The 19,700-nt window shown below is 34.4% G+C and overlaps 1 protein-coding gene across 1 annotated transcript in view; it reads left to right on the top strand.

The window, feature by feature from the left end:
- Positions 1-11,294, top strand: part of CDC73 (cell division cycle 73) — a 134,860-nt gene extending 123,566 nt beyond the window's left edge. Inside the window, exon 17 of the mRNA XM_078441128.2 lies at positions 604-11,294. Within this exon, the coding sequence (XP_078297254.1) occupies positions 604-640 (37 nt within the window). The 3' untranslated portion in view covers positions 641-11,294. The remainder of the gene's footprint in view (positions 1-603) is intronic.
- Positions 11,295-19,700: the final 8,406 nt, after the last annotated feature.

Below are 19,700 nucleotides of genomic sequence, written 5' to 3'. Positions count from 1 at the left end.
AGGGTTTTTTGTTGTTTGTTTGTTTGTTTGTTTGTTTGTTTTGTTTTTTTGCCAGCATCAAAAGGTCTCTGACTGGATTTGAGTTAAGGGTAGCCTGTGAAAGGAATTGAGGTTTTGAATTTATTTTAATTACTGTTATAAACAGAATTCTTAAAGTCCTTTTACAGTAATAGCAGTTTCGTAATTGGAAAATTTAAGAACAGCTTTATGATCACAGTACCACTGAATTTATTCTCGTGGTGCTCTTTAAAATCTGTCACTTTCTTGGTGTAAGTCTCTTGCTGAATATTAAGGGTTTTCTAAAGTCAGAGGTTACTGAGGTAACCCAGTGATTATAATTGATAATATATTAAAGAAAAACATTTATTATTCTAGCCAGAAGCTCTGATTATAGAATTTAATAAGAGGAATGTTTCTTCTGGCTTCAGAAGTTCTTATTCTGTATTCCCAAAGTATAGTATCAGGCTTCCAGTTTTTTAGAAAACAAAGCATCCTGTTCACTTTTGAATTTTAAGTTTAAAAAAAAAGTCAACTTATTTTTACATTTCTAAAAATTCTAATATTCCTATAATCATTATAACCTATTATAATATTATTTTCCAGGTACATGGTAAAGCATAAATCCCACTTGAGATTCTGAATTTTACTTGGTTTCCCTTTTTCTGGAGATCTGGATTAAGAAGCATGGATATACCTTGACCTAAAGACTGAGACTCAAGCTTTATGAATTTATCAAGAACTTACAAATGAAGAAGGTCACAGATCCATCTTTTATAAGACCTTATTTGATGCTTTATGCTTCAAAGGGATGATGCTTGTCATCCATATAAGCAAACTTTTTGGCTTACAACTATTTTTTTAATATTAGCCTTCTAGTCTGTAACGGAAATTGTATATTTTGATAGAAGTTTTTTCTCCATTGGTTAAATTAGCATTACTTAAAATTTGTTTCTTTAGAAAATAAATGCAGGTTATAAATGTGTGTATATTTAGAGGTTATAAGGCTCTCTAAGCCATCTTCTGATTTTTCATTGCTCTATAATTCCTTTTATTGAAAATAGTATGCTATGAATGGTATCAAATTTTAGTCTCTGGAACTTCCAAAACTAGCAAAGGGATGTGACTATTTTGAATGAATCAGAATGTCAGCCTGTATGTATACTATACCTATACTTACTCTTTATTTAAAAAAGAATAATGAAAAATCAAGAACAATTCTTCAGCTTTGATTGAACTGTTCGGCCTTTTCAAGACTTCTTTACTTACAATGAATACATTGAATGAATGTACATTCTTCTTTCTCACTGACTTTGGTGATTTTAAAACTTAGAATGATATATTTCTATCTGTGCTATCTTTCCACTTGAAAAATCTCAGAAGACAGATTAAAAACATGATAGGCTGTAGTACTTTTTGTTTTGGGAGCCAGAGTATGTTTGGGGGAAAGAAATGTTATTAGTCCTACTACAATGTAACTTTAACTTTCTTATCTTTCTCATAAGTTCACCTTTGAATCTTACTTTGTATGTATGGTGTAGGTTTTGAGTCTTCTGTTTCTAGGCATGTTGATCTTGGAGTTCTTATCTTCCATTATCCCTAAATATTGATAACTCTCCCAGACACCAAAGAACACATTTGCTTAATTAAGTGTCTGAACAGAAACAAGATAAAAACACTGGTATTTTTATGTGCGTATTCAATATCGTATAAAATATAAAACCTATATTTTAACTTAGTAAAATATTTTACTACTTCTCTAGAGTGTTGCATCCAAGGTACAATGAATGAGCATTTTCCTTGAGTCTTGATTTCACCTTTTATTACTTAAAAGCAACTGGAACCTCTACTCCCCTAAAGAGTTTTCGCCATTAGGATTGTTGCTGATTGTTCATCTTGTGTCGTTTTTTTCTCCATTTTTTCCCCAGTGATCTCTCTTAGATGAACATTTTTTTAGTAAACATTTAGCTCCTTCTTACGTTATGCTGACATTACCTAGCTTCATTTTGAAATTTAATGCTATCATAAGAATGAGAAGCACTTATTTATTTTTGAAGTAATCACAAAAGTCCATACCAATAGTGGATAGAAAAAAGTATTTATTCATGTGGAATTCACTATGTTCTTAAGAAAAGCAGTCAGCATTTTAAATTATTAGATTATAGGATATTTATAAGGTTTGAACAGATTGTACCCCCTTCCTTTCTGTGCACCTCTCTTCTTGAAAACAAAAGAACTCAAATTTGTTCACTTTAGACTTTCTCATCATATAAACTGTTTTCAAAATGAATTAATGTATTGTATAAACTTTCTCCATGATGAAATCGTCAAAGACTAGAATCTGTACTATTTTAATGTAAGATTACTTGTTAAGACTACTACAAGTGGACGAGAACTACCTTTCTATAAAAATTTTTAGTATTTATACTTATGTCATATATGAAATTTACTTGATACAGAGTGTGGTTAAAATTGGGAACATCTACTTTAAACAGGGTTTATTTTTCTATCTTGAATTTGCCTTATGTATATTCAAAGGCTTCTGGAAATACTGTAAAGGAACATTAGGAAAAGTACAAATATGCTATGCTGTATGTATTTTAAAATCAAACCCTTAGTATGTACTTAATTTTCTTTTTCTTTTTTCAGCAGTTCAGTCCCTCATTTAGGTCCATGTAATTAATGTAATAGTCATTAATTCCAAAACAATTTTTTTTCAGCCAGTCATTATTCGTTATCTCATGACTCCCAAGTCCTACAGCAGCACCTATCACTGTGCCTTGCACATAGTAGGCATTCAGTAAATATTTATATGCATGAATTAATGAACTTTTCAGTGTGACTGATTTATTACAAAAAGTACTTTGACTAGGTCTTGGAGTTTGAAAATACAGAAATACAGGGAATGAAGAGGTACACATAGATGTTTAATGGAAATGAGGTATATACATTAATGACCTTGACTTACCATAAGTTACTGTTAACTGGAGACACCCTTGCTTGTCCCATTGGTAAAAGAAAACTCCCATTTCTTTATTCATAGGACACTTTTCTGAGTCAGGTAACATTAAGAAACTTGTAGGTTTCAGTCAGTTAATTGTTCAACCTTGACTGCACGTTAGAATCACTTAGGGGACCTTTTAAATATTTATTGCCTGATTCCTGATTCTGATTTAATTTGTGCTGAGACCTGATCATCAGTATCTTTAAAAAGTTGTTTAGGTAATTTCATGTTCAGAAAGGATTGAGAATCACTGATTTAATTTGTTGTTGAAAACAATGCCAGTATTAAATGTTGTATTTCCTCATCTCCCGCCTTCCCTCCCTCCCTCCCTCCCATCCTTCCTTCTCTCCGTTCTGCCCTCCCTCCTTCTCTCCCTTCTTTCCTTCTCCCTGCTTTCCTTCTTTTGTTCTTTCTTTCCTGCTTTTACTTTTCCTCTTGGTGGCCACCCTTTGCACTAGACTGACCCCCTTATTGATGGTATTGGCCTGTAGTTCCACATAACAAATTCAAGTCTTATTTATTTAATATAGGAGTATTTTGCTGTTTAATATTTAAACAATGTTTAATATATTGCATTATAAACTAGTATTATAGTTTATGATTTGTTTCCCATGTGTCCTTATCCTTATTTTTTTTTTAACAGCAGCATGGTAACAATCCATACAGAAATAACTAGTTCATAATGAGGAAAATTTCATAATAATTTTTAAGGTAGAAGAACGTAAAGGATTAATTTCTTATCTGCCATGCAGAATTAGTTTGCTTATGAAAGGAAAGAGGCATACTTTTTAATTGGTCTGCACAGAAAAGTAAATTATTCATTTAAATAAAATTCATTATCAAACATTGAAGGAAATATTTTTCCAAAATAAAAATTTTTGTGACTCCTAACAAAGTTAAAGTGATACATTGTTCTTTTTTGGAGGGTGGGGAGGGAGTATTTAGTTTCCATATTTCTTACTATATAACAATTCCATTTTATTGGTATTAACAGTAGAAAATGATGATAGGATACACATTATGTGGCCAGAAATAAAATGCCACTTTGTCAGATAAAAATTATCTGAGTCTTAGTTGTTGAACTAATTAGTTTATAAAACTTTTTGAGACCAACAGTGTATTTTATAAATATTATAAAAGCTGATCAAAATTAAAACATGAAAAATAAATTTGATTACATGAGCCTTAAATATTACTTGACTGAATTTTTATTCACTGGATTTGATAGTCAACTGGTTACCCTAACCATAGTAAATTAACTTAAGAGATAAAAAAGTAAAAATCACTGAATTTGACTTAAGAACTGGATTAGGAATTTTGAAATGTCATGTCCTGTATGTTCTGGCCTATCCATTGCCACATTTGGCTGTATAGTGATGCCAGCATGGTTTCTATCTGTATATGTTGGAATGATAACCAAGGAAAAATTGGAAATGTATAATAGGTGTATAAAAATTATATTTAGTAAATGCATAATATGCAATAATACTTTCAGGTCATTCATCTTTTGGGGCTTATATGTATTATTTTAGGTAGTGTTTATTAGAGTGATCTTGAGAGTTATATATAAATGTATGCCACTTAAATGAGTAAAGCTAAGGAGATTAATTTTATTGCCAAAATTCAAAAAGTGAAGTGATGCTATGTCAAATTTAGGTAGGTGATGTATCTCTCTGAGAGTTTTGTTTGCTACTGAATTCCATTTCTATCCAGTTTAAGTTTGCTAAAAGCTACTTAACCTCCAAGTTTGGTTATATAGTGCTTTATATATAATGTAGTTCATTTACATGGTATAGGCACTATAAATGATTGTTTACCCCCAAGTTTGTTTATTTCTCATGCAAAGTGGGTTCTTCAGTGGAACTTAAATTTAGGCCCTGTGACCTGATTAAATGTTCTACTCATTCTTACTCCATTTCAGTGGATTTTTAAGTTTCAACTTGTAAATAAGTTTTGGGTATATTCCCACCCCCACTTCTGCCCTAGTCTTCATCCTTCCAACCAAAAACACATTCAACCAAGAATACAGAAACTGTATTGTGGTGTAGGATATGGACGATGACAGTCTTTTCAAAAAGGGATTTATGAGATTTTTCAGGCATTGTATTTGTTTTGAAAATAAACGTAATGTAAGTTTTCACTTTGAAAACTAAAGAGTTAAGTACATTTACAGTCTTCTGTTAATGTGTTAAATAATGGAGAGAATCACAATTCTTCCTAAAAGTAACAAGCTACATGCTCTAATGAGCTTAGTTTGGTTATGGTCCAACTTACCAAGTCCTTATTGTTAGAATGTTATTTACCAGCATACACTCTTAATTCTATTATCTTTCAGCAGTTTGGGCACCCTGATTTTAACATTTTGTAGTTTGAAAACAAACTGCACTCCGCATATAATCAAATCATTAACAACATCATGGTATTATTGGTGGTGCCAGTAATAATGTTTAACTCTTTTGCAACAAAATTCCTTTAATGAAGTGTTTAATGGGCCCTATTCAAACTTAATTTCCATTCAGTTCATAAGTGCCTACTAAATATGTATTTTATCCTGCTCTTCTGTTCATTTGATCATCTGCTTTTAGGCAGATGAGCATTCATTCACATAACTAAAATAGATACAGCAGGAGTTGTAAATGCTGTTGGATTTTTTAAGGCTCAAAGGTGCTAGTATATAAGAGCACATTGCCAAATAAGCTTTTTTTCTTCTCATTTTCTAAAACAGTTTACGTTTATTTTTAATTAATGATCAGTGTTTATGGTGAGTTGGAAAACGTACTGTTAATTTCCTTCAGTGACCATAAAAAAAAATTTAAAAAGCAGCTCTAGAGAAGGCTATGGTGTTGAGTCTGTCATAATTATTTGTAGATACTTTATCATAGAACTGTAGTTTATAATTCACCATCATCTAGAGAATATTGATTTATATTACATGACTAATGTAAATAGGGCTCAGGCCACATAAGACCGAAGACATCAGAGGTTTAGTTAATCACATTTGAATATTTTATTGGGCTGTGATTGATTTGCCAAAAAAAATCCAAATGGAAACACATTGGGTTATACAGCATTGACTGTGATAAAATATAATAATGTATACTCACAGAACTTGCCTTCATGGAGTTTAACATGTTATAAATGTAAATATGGTAATGGCATCAATTTCTCTTTTTAAAATTGTTAAATAATGATGTGTTTTTATTTAAAATGGAATAGTTTGAAATTTTATCAAGTTGGTGTATGTAATGGTTGGGGAAGATCAAATGGGCTTGCTCATGGCATATTCAATCATGACATAACTAATGTTTATGGTCATTTTGACTGTAAAGCAGTTTTAAAGTATTTGTATTTTTATTTACATGTTTTTATTTCCTAATGCACCACTGAGTACAAAAAAGGAAGTGTAAGGGTTACTGATGATGAAATAAAGTGAGGGTGTTAATGTAGATTAAAGCAAGTTGATGTAGGAATTTGAGGAGAAAGAAGAAATTATATGGGAACTCACAACTCCATGGGGAAAAAAATACGTAGTAGGAATTGGGCAGTGATGTATCTTTTGGGGGATTGGTCATAAATTTAAATGAAACGAGGCAAACTGTGGTGTGATTTTTTTTTTCCAGCAGCATTTAGGTACTTGATTCCAGGTGTAGAAAAAGCAAATAGATTTTTAACTTTTGATAGAAGTAGAAACAGACCAGGGAGGTGAAGATATTCACAAAGGTGATGATTATAGTACCAGAACATGGAATCTAAGCTCTTCAAGGGATAAATGATGGAGAGGAAGTGGTGGATTGTATGAAAGTGGTGCTGACCCATGAACTGAAACCTTCAGTGAAATGAAGCCAAAAGTGAGCCTAAAAGACAAGAAGGTGAGAAGATTGAGTGTGTGAAATCAGGATTTCAGATGTGATCTGATACTGATGAGGAAAAGTCAAAACCTTGGAAGTGGCTGAGATAGGAGAAGGGCTCTTTGAGGTGGGGAGTCAAAGATCTGAGGCCATGATTACTCATGTGAGTGTTGAAATAACTGAGAATTACAAGAAATAAAGGTGGCAGGGAAGATAGCCACAGGCTAGTGACTCAGCTTGATAGCAACAGGAAAATTCTAACTAGATAGCATGAACTTTAAAGGATCCATGCTCAAAACAAAAATCTTTGGCTTTGTTATCAAGAGATGAGTGAACGTACATTTAGATATTTTTAGATTTTTTTTTAAAGGTATGGATCATCATTTCAATGCCCCCCTCTAACGTGCTTTTTTAAATAAAATTCTGTACTTGTTCCATTAGGACAGATTATGAGGGCTTTTACTATACTAAGTGTAAATCCTCCTTTTTGACAATAATAGCCTTTCTACCTTCTCTGAGTCTCGTTTTCTCCAATTTGCTCCCACATCAGGCTAGTTCTTGTATTCTTTGCCTCTTCTGTAGCCCAATAATAACTGGAAGTGGGAAAAAGTCTTTGTTGAAAGACTGAGCACTGCTGTGTTCTGAGGTTTCATAATGAGCCCAAACTGAGGTCTCTCCTATTTGTATGTGCATTTTACTACTAAGGGAGAACACCTTGAATGGTTCCCATAGTGGGTTCAGGGTGCTGGAAAAAAGGAATACTTGGAAATATGGGAAATTGGAAAGGGTTTTTCATTGACTTTTCTGTGGACATCTTATTTCCTCAGTTTGTTTTGTTCTAGATTTTGGATGAGAATTCTTAAAATGTTGCAAGCTTTTTTCCCCCTATACTGGGGTGGGCTAGATGTTATTTTGAGCCTAATCTAAATCTTACCTGAATCTCTTTCTTTCTTTGGTTTCCTTGTTACATGAAGTGGTATATATTTTCTTGTTTGGTGGCTGATGGCTTTATGGCTTTTCCTTTTTTCTCAGTCCCCTACCAATTCTTTAGCTGTTAAGTATGATCGAGCTGTGATCCCACTTGACTTCACTGTCTTCACCCAGAAGTGACCTTACCTATTTTTGGTGGAGGAAACAGAAGCCATGGGCTTCTTAGTACTTTATCTCACAAACTTGTATGCATATAATAAGCATCCTTTCATTCCTCCCATTACAGTGATTTAAATGTCCTGTCACCCATCAAGGACTTGCCTATTCATATGTTCTCCTACAGCCTTCCCCGCTGTCATGAGTATTGCTCTGTTACAGTTTTCCCTCTAGCTTGTGTCTTCATCCTGTCACCCTCTACTTATACCTTTCCACCCACATTTAAACTGGGTTGCACCTTACATTTTAAACAGGGTTCTACGGAGTATGTGAGTGCCTCCCAAAGATCTGTGGGCTTAGATGTATCACAGGTGTGGTACTAGGAAGACTACCTTCAGAGTACCTGCTGAGCTGCTGCGTGGTAGGCTCTCCGTTCCTGTTTGTATGGGTACTGGCATCTTTCTGGTTAATACATCCTTAGCCCACAGAAGTAGAGATAACTGGCTTGCTTGTATTGCTCACAGGTTTATTGCCACTCGTACTGTCCCACAGTTTGACTTGTGCAAAAGGGCAAAGGAGTAGACAAAGGAAAATAGTAAAGAAGTCTACAGAAAAATAGGACATTCAGAAGTGGGTGGTGGTGAAAAAGAATTGCTGGTGGAGATGGATAACAGCTTTAATTTTGAAAAAGCACATGAGGAAGTTCAATCAGTGTGAAATAAACTTTGTATAAATTAAAACAAAAACCCAATGCATTAAATGTAGTAGAAAAAGAGGGAAATGGCCACTCCTGAGGACCAAATTAGAGGCCTGGATGGAATATGTGCAGTAGTAGTTACCTCTAGAAACGCAAGACCCAAAGACCTGAAGATTGTAATAAAAATGAAAACACCTTGAAGAAAAGTTTGGATATTTAATGTGAATAAGTAAAGAACCGTAAGGAAGAAAGAAAGGAAACAGACTTAGGAAAACAGTTCCTAGATACTAGAGGAAAATTTCCCTGGTTTGAAAGAGCTCTCATTCTGGAGGCTCCCTGTAACATGGAGGGGAAGGGGGAGGACACTTAGGCAGACATTTCATTCAAATATTTATGGTCTACTTCATGTCAATGATAATACTATTTTAGTCACTGGAAGTCAGGGTAAACAATTTTGAGCCGTGCCCTCATTGACTAGGAAGAGGTAGATAATAAAATGAATGTGTCAGATGTGAATAAGTGATAGAGAAAAAAGTGAAGTCGAGTGACTAGACAGTGCTGGGATAAGGCAGAGGCAAGATACAGTGTTTTATTGGGTGATTGGAGGCAAGGTGATATTTGAATAGCAATTTGAAGGAAGTGAGGGAGCCAACCTCGTAAATATCTGTGGCGAAAATACAGAAGGAACAGGAAGTTTAAAAGTCCTAAGATAGTGAGTCCACCTGGGTGGCTCAGTTGGTTAAGTGTCCGACTTAGCTCAGGTCATGATCTCGTGGTTCCTGAGTTTGAGCCTGCATCGGGCTCTGTGCTGACAGCTCAGAGCCTGAAGTCTGCTTCCCATTCTGTGTTTTCCTCTGTCTCTGCCCCTCCCGCCTTGAGCTCACACTCTCGCTCTCTCAAAAATAAATAAACATTAAATTTTTTAAAAAAAATCCTAAGGTAGTATCATATCTGCAACTCAGAGACTGACAAGGAGGCCACTTTGGCAGAGATGAGGCAGCAAGAACAGTTAACAGGTGAGTGCAGAGTGGGAGCTGGAAACAAGATTATGTAGGACTTTGTAGGCTACTGTAAAGCTCTTAGCTTTTATTCACTGGTACATAGGGGAAGCATTGGAGAGTTTTTGAGCAGAAGAAGAGTGACCTCATTGTGACCTTAGGTTTTAAGAGGCATAATAATGCTCTTAGAGAATAGACTATGTGGTAGTAAAGGCAGAGGCTGGGAGATCAGATCATTGGATATTACAGTAATTTAGATAAATGATTAGGGCTTGGGCCAGTGTGGTTACTGGGGAGGAGTGACAAATGGTCAGATTCTGGAAATATTTTGCAAGTAGATGGATTGGGTGTGATGTGTGATAATAGAGCCAACAAAAAGGTTTTTTTGTTTTGGGTTTTTGCCTAAATAACTGGAAGGAAGTAGTTTTCTGCTTACTCTGATAAGAAAGGTTGTGTAAAGGTCATATTTGGAGGTGGTATTAGCTAAGGGAAACTGGAGTTTTGAGGAATGTTGAGTTTGAGATGCTCATTAGACATGCAGGAAGAGATAATTCAAATTCTTTAATTTCAGGGTAAAGAGAGGACTTCATAAAGGAACAAAGAAAAACACATCTCCAGGCTTTAAAGAATGACTACAAATAAATGTTTTCCAAGTGGGACCATTTATCTTGAGGATATGCAAGGATCCAAAGAGTATATCTCCCAAGTAACCTCGGTTGAGGAACAGGGACATTAGAACTTTTAAGAACTTCAAACAAATGATGAATTAAAGATCTGTGTTCTGTGATAGAGTGGGAATTTGAAATGTTAAGTGGTAAGTAAGAGTTTCTCAAGTGGGAAAGACATACTACCTGGAAAATCTCACATCAGTAACTACAGATATTAAGCTATTTCAGCAAAGATGTGGGGGCTGAGCTGAGCAGGGAGTAAAGAGTGAGCACCCTAAATTTCTCATCCCTGATGAGAAAAATTATTTCATGGAAGATGACCAACACTTGTTCTTGCAACTAATCAGAAGTTCTATATTTTTGACAAATAGCTTTCTAAAACCCACTTAAAGCACTTTGGAATATTTAGGGGGAAAAAAAACAAACTTGTTTTAAGGTTTTGGAGATTTTTAAATAGGTCAGGAAATTATTTGCAAGTTGTGAAATTGTGAAGGTATGAACATTTTGATAGGTATATTTATGTTTTCAACGCAAAAGCACAAAATAAATATCTCCAATAACCATTTTTAAAATGTTCTTTCCATAGCACAATTTTTTTCCAACAGTAATTACTTTCTTGTTCATTCACAGACTTCTGATCATCTGACTTCATAGTAATTTCTAACCTTGTTATTTAGCAAAGAGCTAACTTAGGTTTAAGAGGAAGGTCAACTCTCATTTTCTTGTTCCCACTTGGTTCCATTATTACTGTTATCTTTGTGTTTTTGTTTTGTTTTGTTTTTTCCCTCCCTCCTCAGAGATCTCTTTATGCCACTTTTCCATTTTGTAAAATATCTATAAAGTGTTGTCTGTTTCATTATGCTGGATGAGGGAATGGGAACTTCATTGTCAGGTCTTTTTCTTCCCTCAGTTCACCTTGTACTGTGTACAGATAAAGTGAAGGCATTTGTGTCAATTCATATATTAACTATTAATAAAGCTTAACTTAAATGCAAATATATATTTATTGTCTTCTTCCTGCACCCAACTGAATCATCTTGCATGCACCCTGGAATGTGTTTGCCCTACTTTGCAGACCAATAGCATGAAGTAAAAATGTTTCATACAGCATTTGTCAAACAGTGTTGTGTGTGGATCAGGAGTGTTAGCATTCCAGTGAGGGTGAATTGTGTGACTGTTCAAATGCGAATTCCTTGACCTTTGTTTCAAATTTACTGAATGGGTTTTTGTGGGATAGGGACAGAGAATCCACATATATAACAAGATTCTCAAGTGATTCATGGATGTACTATTTTGAGAGTCAATGACTGAAAACCTGAAGCCAGATTATATTTTCAACCTCATCAAATGCTTCCCTCCCAAAAATTTAGGTCTAGATATACTGCCTTGCAGTCTTTCAACATGCCATCCATTTTCACAGCTCCATGCCTTAGTAAATGTCCCTTTCTCTGCCTGGAAAATGGGTTCTTACCTTTCAAGACAAATTCACACCTGTGAAATTCACATCTCTACTTATAAAATAACATATTTGTGTTTTTGTGATTTCTTCTGCTCATTACGAGCAGCATGAGGGATTTGCCCTTGTTAGTATTATCCCATATGAGAAAAAAATCAGACCAAAGTTTATGTTCTTAAAACCAATTGAACAGAGATGTGTTTGCATCAGTCATCTATGTACTGATTAAGAATGGACAACCAGATCTTCATTTCCCATATATATGATGCTACAACTCACTTTAAAACCTTAAAGAAATCTACCTATGCAAGGATTATTACAGAGATTGTCTCGAAAGGAATGAAACACAATAATAGAAATCTATATGAAAGACTAAGCAAAGTTATACCAGTATCTAGTAAGGAGTAAGTATTCACATTTTTCTTATGTGTATTTATAGTACCAGTGCACTGTAATTAGTCAAGTTTTAAGATTTTAGGGTTGACCAGTTATCAAGTTTACTATCTCAGCTCCAAATCCACCCTTCTTTGCCCTGCTTTGTAATGGCTGGAACTGGACCCTGTACAGGTTTCTCCTGTACAGGCTGAATGTTAGGCTGTCACTGGAGGAACAATGGAAGGTCATAACAGGGGAAAGAGTGTCTTTTAATGATTCTGGTGGACTGTATTCAACTTGGCTGCCAGCAGATTAGCATGCAGAAGGTCGGGGGCACCCATTCAACAGCCTTCATGGATCATCCGCAGCCTACATCTTCCTGAAAGTTACTCTGCTGGAAGACCCAGCTGTGGCCCACCCATAGTCTCCATGGACCCCACCACTTGGTGAGGTGCTCCAACTAGGCCAACTCCACCATCCCCTCCAGCATGTTTCTTCCAAAGTCTATGTTCCTGTGTGAGCTAGACCCTCTCCAATGAGTTCTGAATCTCACTGGAGTAGGGGTGGGGTGGCTCTTACAAGTTCTTACTTTCTTTTTTATTCTCCCACCACTATAGAGGGAGTAGTTTCTTTCTGCTTCTCTTATTTCTATATCCATTAGAATCTTTTTACACCACCTTTTATTAACAGTCTGTAAATTTTCTGTATCAAAATTACTGATGTGGTGGTTCCTATCTCCTGATTGGATTCTGACTGATACATGGGGTATGCTGCTCAAGAGAGATTACTTTGAGAGTGGGGGATAAACTACTTCCTAAAAGTTGTGTTGAATCAGGGAGAACATGCGTTAGAATTATGGTTTACATAAATATTTGAAGTCTCAAAATAGCAAATGAGAAAAACAATACTGTGATGAAGTAATTGTGTGGAAATGAGAGAACGATTTGATAGAGTTTTGGTGGCTGACCTGATTGAAACCATGCTGATGGACATGGGAAACTTTAGATCAATAAATATTAATTTATTCACATGTTATAAAGAAAAGTACAAAAGGAGGTGATTACTGTGTCCAGATTCCTGGGAACCTTCCAGAGCTATTTTGTACATAAATAGATGAATAAATAACCACATCTCTCAGTCTCTCTCCTTTTTTTTTTTTTTTTTAACATATTTGGCATTCTTCTGTATCTTGCTTTGTTCACCTACAATATATCTTGGAAATCGTTGTATGTTTTTTCAGGGCTTTTTTTCTGTTTTATTCTTAATTTTTTTTTAAGTGAAATAAACATCATATAGTAAATATGTTTCCTTTGAACCGGCTACATGCTATTTCACACTATGGCTATGCCAGCACTATGAAGGGACATCTGGGTTGAGTACAGTTCTCATTATACCATTATAAACAATGTTGCAGTAAACATCCATGTACATATTTATTTGTACATGTGTTTGAGTGTGTCTTGGGTAAATTCCTAAAAGTGGCATCACTGGCTCAGAGGTCATGTTATTTTTTTAACTTTTTATTTTGAAATAATTATAGATTCATGGAAAGTTACAAAACTACTACAGAGAGGTTCCAGGTGTCCCTCTCCCAATTTCTCCCAATGACATCATCTTATATAACTATAGTACAATATTAAAGCCAGGATATTGATACAGTCTACAAATCTTACTTACATTTCATCAGTTTTACATGCCCTCATTTGTGAATGTGTGTGTATGTTCTATGCAATTTTATCACAAGTAGATTTGTGTAACCACCACCAAAGTCAATATGCAAAACTGTTCCACCAGCACAAAGATCTTTTGTGCTATACTTTTATAGTGACACCCACACTCCTCCCTTCACCACCACCCGGTTCCTACTCCTGGCAATCAACTAATCTGCTCTCCAGCTCTATAATTTTGTCATTTTGAGAATACAGTAGACCCTTCTTATCTGTGGTTTCACTTTCTGCAGGTTTCAGTTACCCATGGTCAACAGCTGTCTGGAGGGAGATGATCCTCTTTCTGACCTATTGTCAAGAGGTCAATAGTAGCCTAACGCTATGTCACAGTGCCTGTGTCATTCACTTCACTTCATCTCATCATGTAGACATTTTGTCATCTCCCATCATCACAAGAAAAGGAAGGGTAAGTACACTGCAATAGGATAGTTTGAAAGACTACATTCACATAACTTTTATTACAGTCTGTTGTTATAATTGGCCTATTTTATTATTATACTAACTAAATAATAGGTACCTACTTTAGTTGTTAATCTTTTACTGTGCCTAATTTATAAATAAACTTGATCATAGGTATGTATGTATAGGGAAAAACAATGGTATATGTAGGGTTCGGTATTCCTGGTTTCAGGCATCTAACGGGGGTCTTGGACTGTATCCCATGCAGGTAAGGGAGAACTACTATATTCTATAAATGGAATTATACAACATGTAGCCCTTGAGATTGGCTTTTTTCACTCAGCATAATTCCCTTGAGATCCATCCAACATTTGCATGTGTCAGTAGTTGTTCCTTTTTATTTCTGGGTAGTGTTCAATGATACAGACGTACCACTATTTGGTTAACCATTCACCAACTGAAGGGTGTTAGGTTGTTTCCATCGTTTGGCTATGATAAATAAATTTTCTGTGAACACTCATGTACACATTTTCGTGTGTTTTCTTTCTTTGGGATAAGTGCCCAAGAATATGGTTGTTGGGTTGTGTGGTAAGTATATTTTAGTTTTTTAAAGAAACTGTCAAACTATTTTCCAGAATGATGGTACCATTCTACATTCTCACTAGCTGTGTATGAGAGACCCAGTGTCTCCACATCCTTGCCTGCATTCTATATTGTCATTATTTTTTTTAAGAGTTTAGCTGTTTTAATAGGTGTGTAGTGATGTGTCTTCATGGTTTTAATTAGAATGTCCCCAATGGCCAATATTGTTGAACATATCTTCGGGTACTAATCTGCTGTCTGTATATTCTCTTTGGTGAAATGTCAAAATATCTGCTTATCTCTTGCCCATTTTCGTTCTTTCTTTTTTTTTTTACTTTTGAGTTTTGAGGGTTCTTTATACAGGAAATTCTCACTTTTCAAGTTCTGATATACGTGACTTTTTTTTTCTTTTTTATTGGAACAGTTCTTTTTTTTTTTTTTTTTACCCCACCAGCTTTATTGAGATATAATTGACATATAACAGTGGGTAAGTCTAAAGTATACAGCATGATAATTTGATACATGTATATATTGTGAAATGTTTACTACAATAAGATTAGTTAACACATCCTTCACTTCACATAATTACTTTTTTGTTGTTGTTGTTATGGTGACATTTAAGATCTACAGTCCAAGCAAACTCACCCTACTGTACTAGATCCCCAGAACTAAATCTCACCTACTAAACTCACCCTACTGTACTAGATCCTCAGAACTTAATCTTCTTGAAGTTTATATGTTTTGACCAACATCTCATAATTTCTCTCACTGGCCAGTCAGTCCCTGGCAACCACCATTCTACTCTCTGCTTCTGTGAATTTGGCATCTTTAGATTCCTCATTTAAGCGAGATCAGGTTAGCATAATGCCCTCAAGGTCCAGCCATGTCACAAATGATAGGATTTCTTTTTATTTTATGGCTAAATAATATTCATATACCACATTCTTAGTCATTCATCCATTGATGGAAATGTCAGTTGTTTCTATGTCTTGGCTATTATGAATAATGCTGCAGTGGTAATGAGAGTACAGATACCTCTTAGGGTTAGCGATTTGGTATCCTTTGGATATATACCCAGAGGTGGAATTCCTGGATCATATGGTAGTTCTATTTTTAACTTCTTGAGGAATCTCCATACTAGTGGATGCACCAATTTACCCTGTTCCCACCAAGAGTACACAAGGATTCCCTTTTCTCCATATTCTTACTCACACTTTATCTCTTGTCTTTTCGATAATAAGCATCCTAACAGGTGACACTGTGGTTTGGGTTTGCATTTTCCTGATGACTAGTAATGTTGAGCACCTGTTCATGTATCTGTTGACCATTTGTATGTTTTCTTTGGAAAAATGTTATTCAGATCTTTTGCCCATTTTTTATTGGATTATTATTTTTTTTTATACTGGGTCATATGAGTTCTTTATATTTTTTGGATATTATTGCCCCTTAACAGATTTATTTGGCTTGGATATGTTTTCTCCCATTTGGTAGGTTGTCTGTTCATTTTGTTACACGTTTCTTTTGCTGTGCAGAAGTTTTTTTGGTTTTATGTAGCCCCATTTGTTGATTTTTTTGCTTTTGTTCCTTGTGTTTTTTGGTATTATATCTAAAACAATCATTTCTAAAATCAATGTCAAAGAGCTTTTTTCCTATGTTTTCATCTAGGTGTGTTAAGGTTTTAGGTCTTACATTTAAGTCCTTAATCCATTTTGAGTTAATTTTTGTGAGTGGTTAAAGATAGGGGTTTATTTTCATTCTTTTGCATATGGATATCCAGTTTTTCCAGTACCATTTATTGAAGAGACTATTTTTCCCTCTTGAGTATTCTTAGCTTCATTATCAAATATTAGTTACTTTATAAACATGGGATTATTTCTGGTTCCTGATTCTGTTTCATTGATCTGTGTGTCTGTATTTATGCCAGTACCACTGTTTTGGTTATCATTGTTTTGTAATATAGTTGGAAATCAGGAAATGTGTTGCCCCAGCTTTGTTCTTTGTCAAGATTACTTAGGGTGTTTCAGGTTTTTTTTTGCAGTTCCATACAAATTTCAGTGTTTTTCTTTTTTCTACTTTTGTAAAAAAAAAAAATACCATTGGAATTATGATAGAGGTTGCATTGCATCTATAGATGGCTTTGGGTAGTATGGACATTTTAATAATATTAACTCTGCTGATCCATGAACATTAAATGTCTTTACATTTATTTGTATCTTCTTTAATCTTTTTCATCTATATCTTAAAGTTTTCAGTGTATAGATCTTTTACTTCCTTGGTTAAAATTATTTCTAAGTATTTCATTGTATTTGATGCTATTTTAAATGGGATGGTTTTATTTCTTTTTCAGATAGTTTATTGCTAGTGTATAGAAACACACTGATTTTTTTTTTTAATTCTGGTTAGTTAACAGATGGTGTAATATTAATTTCAGGTGTACAACATAGTGATTCAACACTTCCATACATTACCCCTTGCTCATCACAAGTGTACTCCTTAATCCCCATCACCTATTTAACCCATCTCTTCCCCATCCCCAGCCTCCCCTCTGGTAACCATCAGTTTGTTCTCTATAGTTAAGCATCTGTTTCTTGGTTTGCCTCTTCGTCTCTTTTTCCCTTTGCACATTTGTTTCTTAAATTCCACACAAGAGTGAAATCATATGGTATTTGTCTTTTTCTGACTGACTTATTTCACTTAGCATAATACTCTCTAGCCCCATCCACATCATTGCAAATGGCAAGATTTCATTCTTTTTTTGAGTCTGAGTAATGTCTTTTCCTACCAACATCAGTCCATAAAGTTTGGAAAAGGTGACTGCTTCTTCAAATGTGTGACACCTATGTAAGGCTAAAGGGATCATGAAGAATTAGGGAAACATGACACCACCATAGGAATATAGTAAACTTCCATTAACTGAGTACAAAGAAAAGGAGATACATGAATTGTCTGACAATCGTTCTAAAGATGCTCTGAAAGCTATAAGAGAGCTACACACATAAACAACTCAATGATCAGGAAAACAATAGAAGAACAAGACGTTCAACAAAGAAATAGAAAACATAAAGAACTAAACAAAAATTTTGAGACTGAAGAATACAATGATTATAATGAAGAATTCAATAGAGAGCTTCAACAGCAGACTGGACCAAGTGGAAGAAAGAATCTGTAAACCCAAGGACAGATCATCTGAAATTATCCAACCAGAGGAGCAAAAAGAAAAAGACAGGAAGAGACACAGGATTATTGAAACATCATTAAAAGGAACAACCTATGCATTAAAGTCCCAGAAGAAGATAGGGAAGGGGGGAAGAAAACATATTTAAAGAAATAATGGCTTAGAACTTCCCAAAACTGGTGAAATATTTGCACATCCAAATTCAAGAAGTTAATAAGTTCCCTACAAATTCAACTCAAAGAGATCTTCTCCAAGACACACTATAACAAAACTGTCAGAAACCAAAGACAGAATCTTGAAAGCAGCAAGAGGAAAGAAACTAGTCACTTACAAGGAACACCCATAAGACTGTCAATGCATTTCTCAGCAGAAACGTGACAGGCTGGGAAAAAGTGGGATGATATATTCAAAGTGCTAAAAGAAAAACACTGCCAACAAAGAATACTTTATTTGATAGTTATCCTTTAGAAATGAAAAATAGATTAAAAAAAAAAGAAGTGAAAACAAGATAAAGACTTTTCCAGAGAAACAAAACTGAGGGAGTTCATCAACACTAGACCTGCCTTATGCCTTACAAAAGATACTGAAAGGAATTCTTTAGGCTGAAATGAAAGGATGGTAACTAGAAACATTAAAATATGAAAATGAAAATGTAAAACGCACTGGTAAAGGTAAGTGCAAAGTCAAATTTGGAATACCCTAATACTGTGATGTGGTGATGTGTTAATCACTTAACTGTAGTATAAAAATTAAAAGAAGTATAATATAATATCTTATATAAGATATCATATAATAATATATAAGATATAATATAACTATACATATTATATATTATATACTTATATATAAAATCAATTATATTATATATAGTTAATATAAATTACAATGAATATATGTTAATATAGTGAATATGAGTTAATATATTAAATATAGTTATAATGAATACACAATATAAAAAGATTTAAATTGTGACATCAAAAACAAAACGTGGGGGTGGTATAAAAGGGACAGAGTTTTTAATGCAATCATAGTTAAGATGTTATCAGCTCAAAATTGACTGTTATATCTAAAACATGTTGCATGTGAGCCTTAGGGTAACTGCAAAGCAAAAACTTAGAGTAGATGGACACAAGATAAGGAGAAGGGAATCAAAGTGTATCACTACAGAAAATCATCAATTCACAAAGGAAGACAGCAAGAGAGGAAAAATGGAAAAAACAAAAAAACCCTGCAAAACCGCCAGAAAACAATGAACAATATGGCATTAGTAAGTCCTTACCTATCAATAATTACTTTAAATGTAAATAGCTCATAATAAATGTTGAACAGGAAAAAGTCATTATATTTCCCTACAATCCTTTGGAAGCTCTTGAAATCTAAGTTTTTACAAAATATGTATACATGATAGCATCTATAAACTGAGCATGATTATTGTAATCAATATGTTGAAAAGCTTACCTTGCAATGCTGTCAAATTGTAATTTTTGTGAATGTTAATCTTCATTTTCCTCCAGTTGAAATTTTCATCAGGCCTTTTACTTTTGTACCTCTTACATGATAGTATTATAGTTATTTAAGTCATAAATATAGGCTTAATTCAGATATTCATTAAGCAAAACTCAAATTTAATTTAATGCCACATCCCCACACCCGTTCTGGCTGGTTGGAAGCACTGAGAGGGTGGGTGG

The sequence above is a fragment of the Panthera onca genome, chromosome F1 (assembly GCF_046562875.1).
Source record: "Panthera onca isolate mPanOnc1 chromosome F1, mPanOnc1 haplotype 2, whole genome shotgun sequence".
Taxonomy (NCBI): Eukaryota; Metazoa; Chordata; class Mammalia; order Carnivora; family Felidae; genus Panthera; species Panthera onca.
This window is presented reverse-complemented; position numbering and strand designations above follow the sequence as displayed.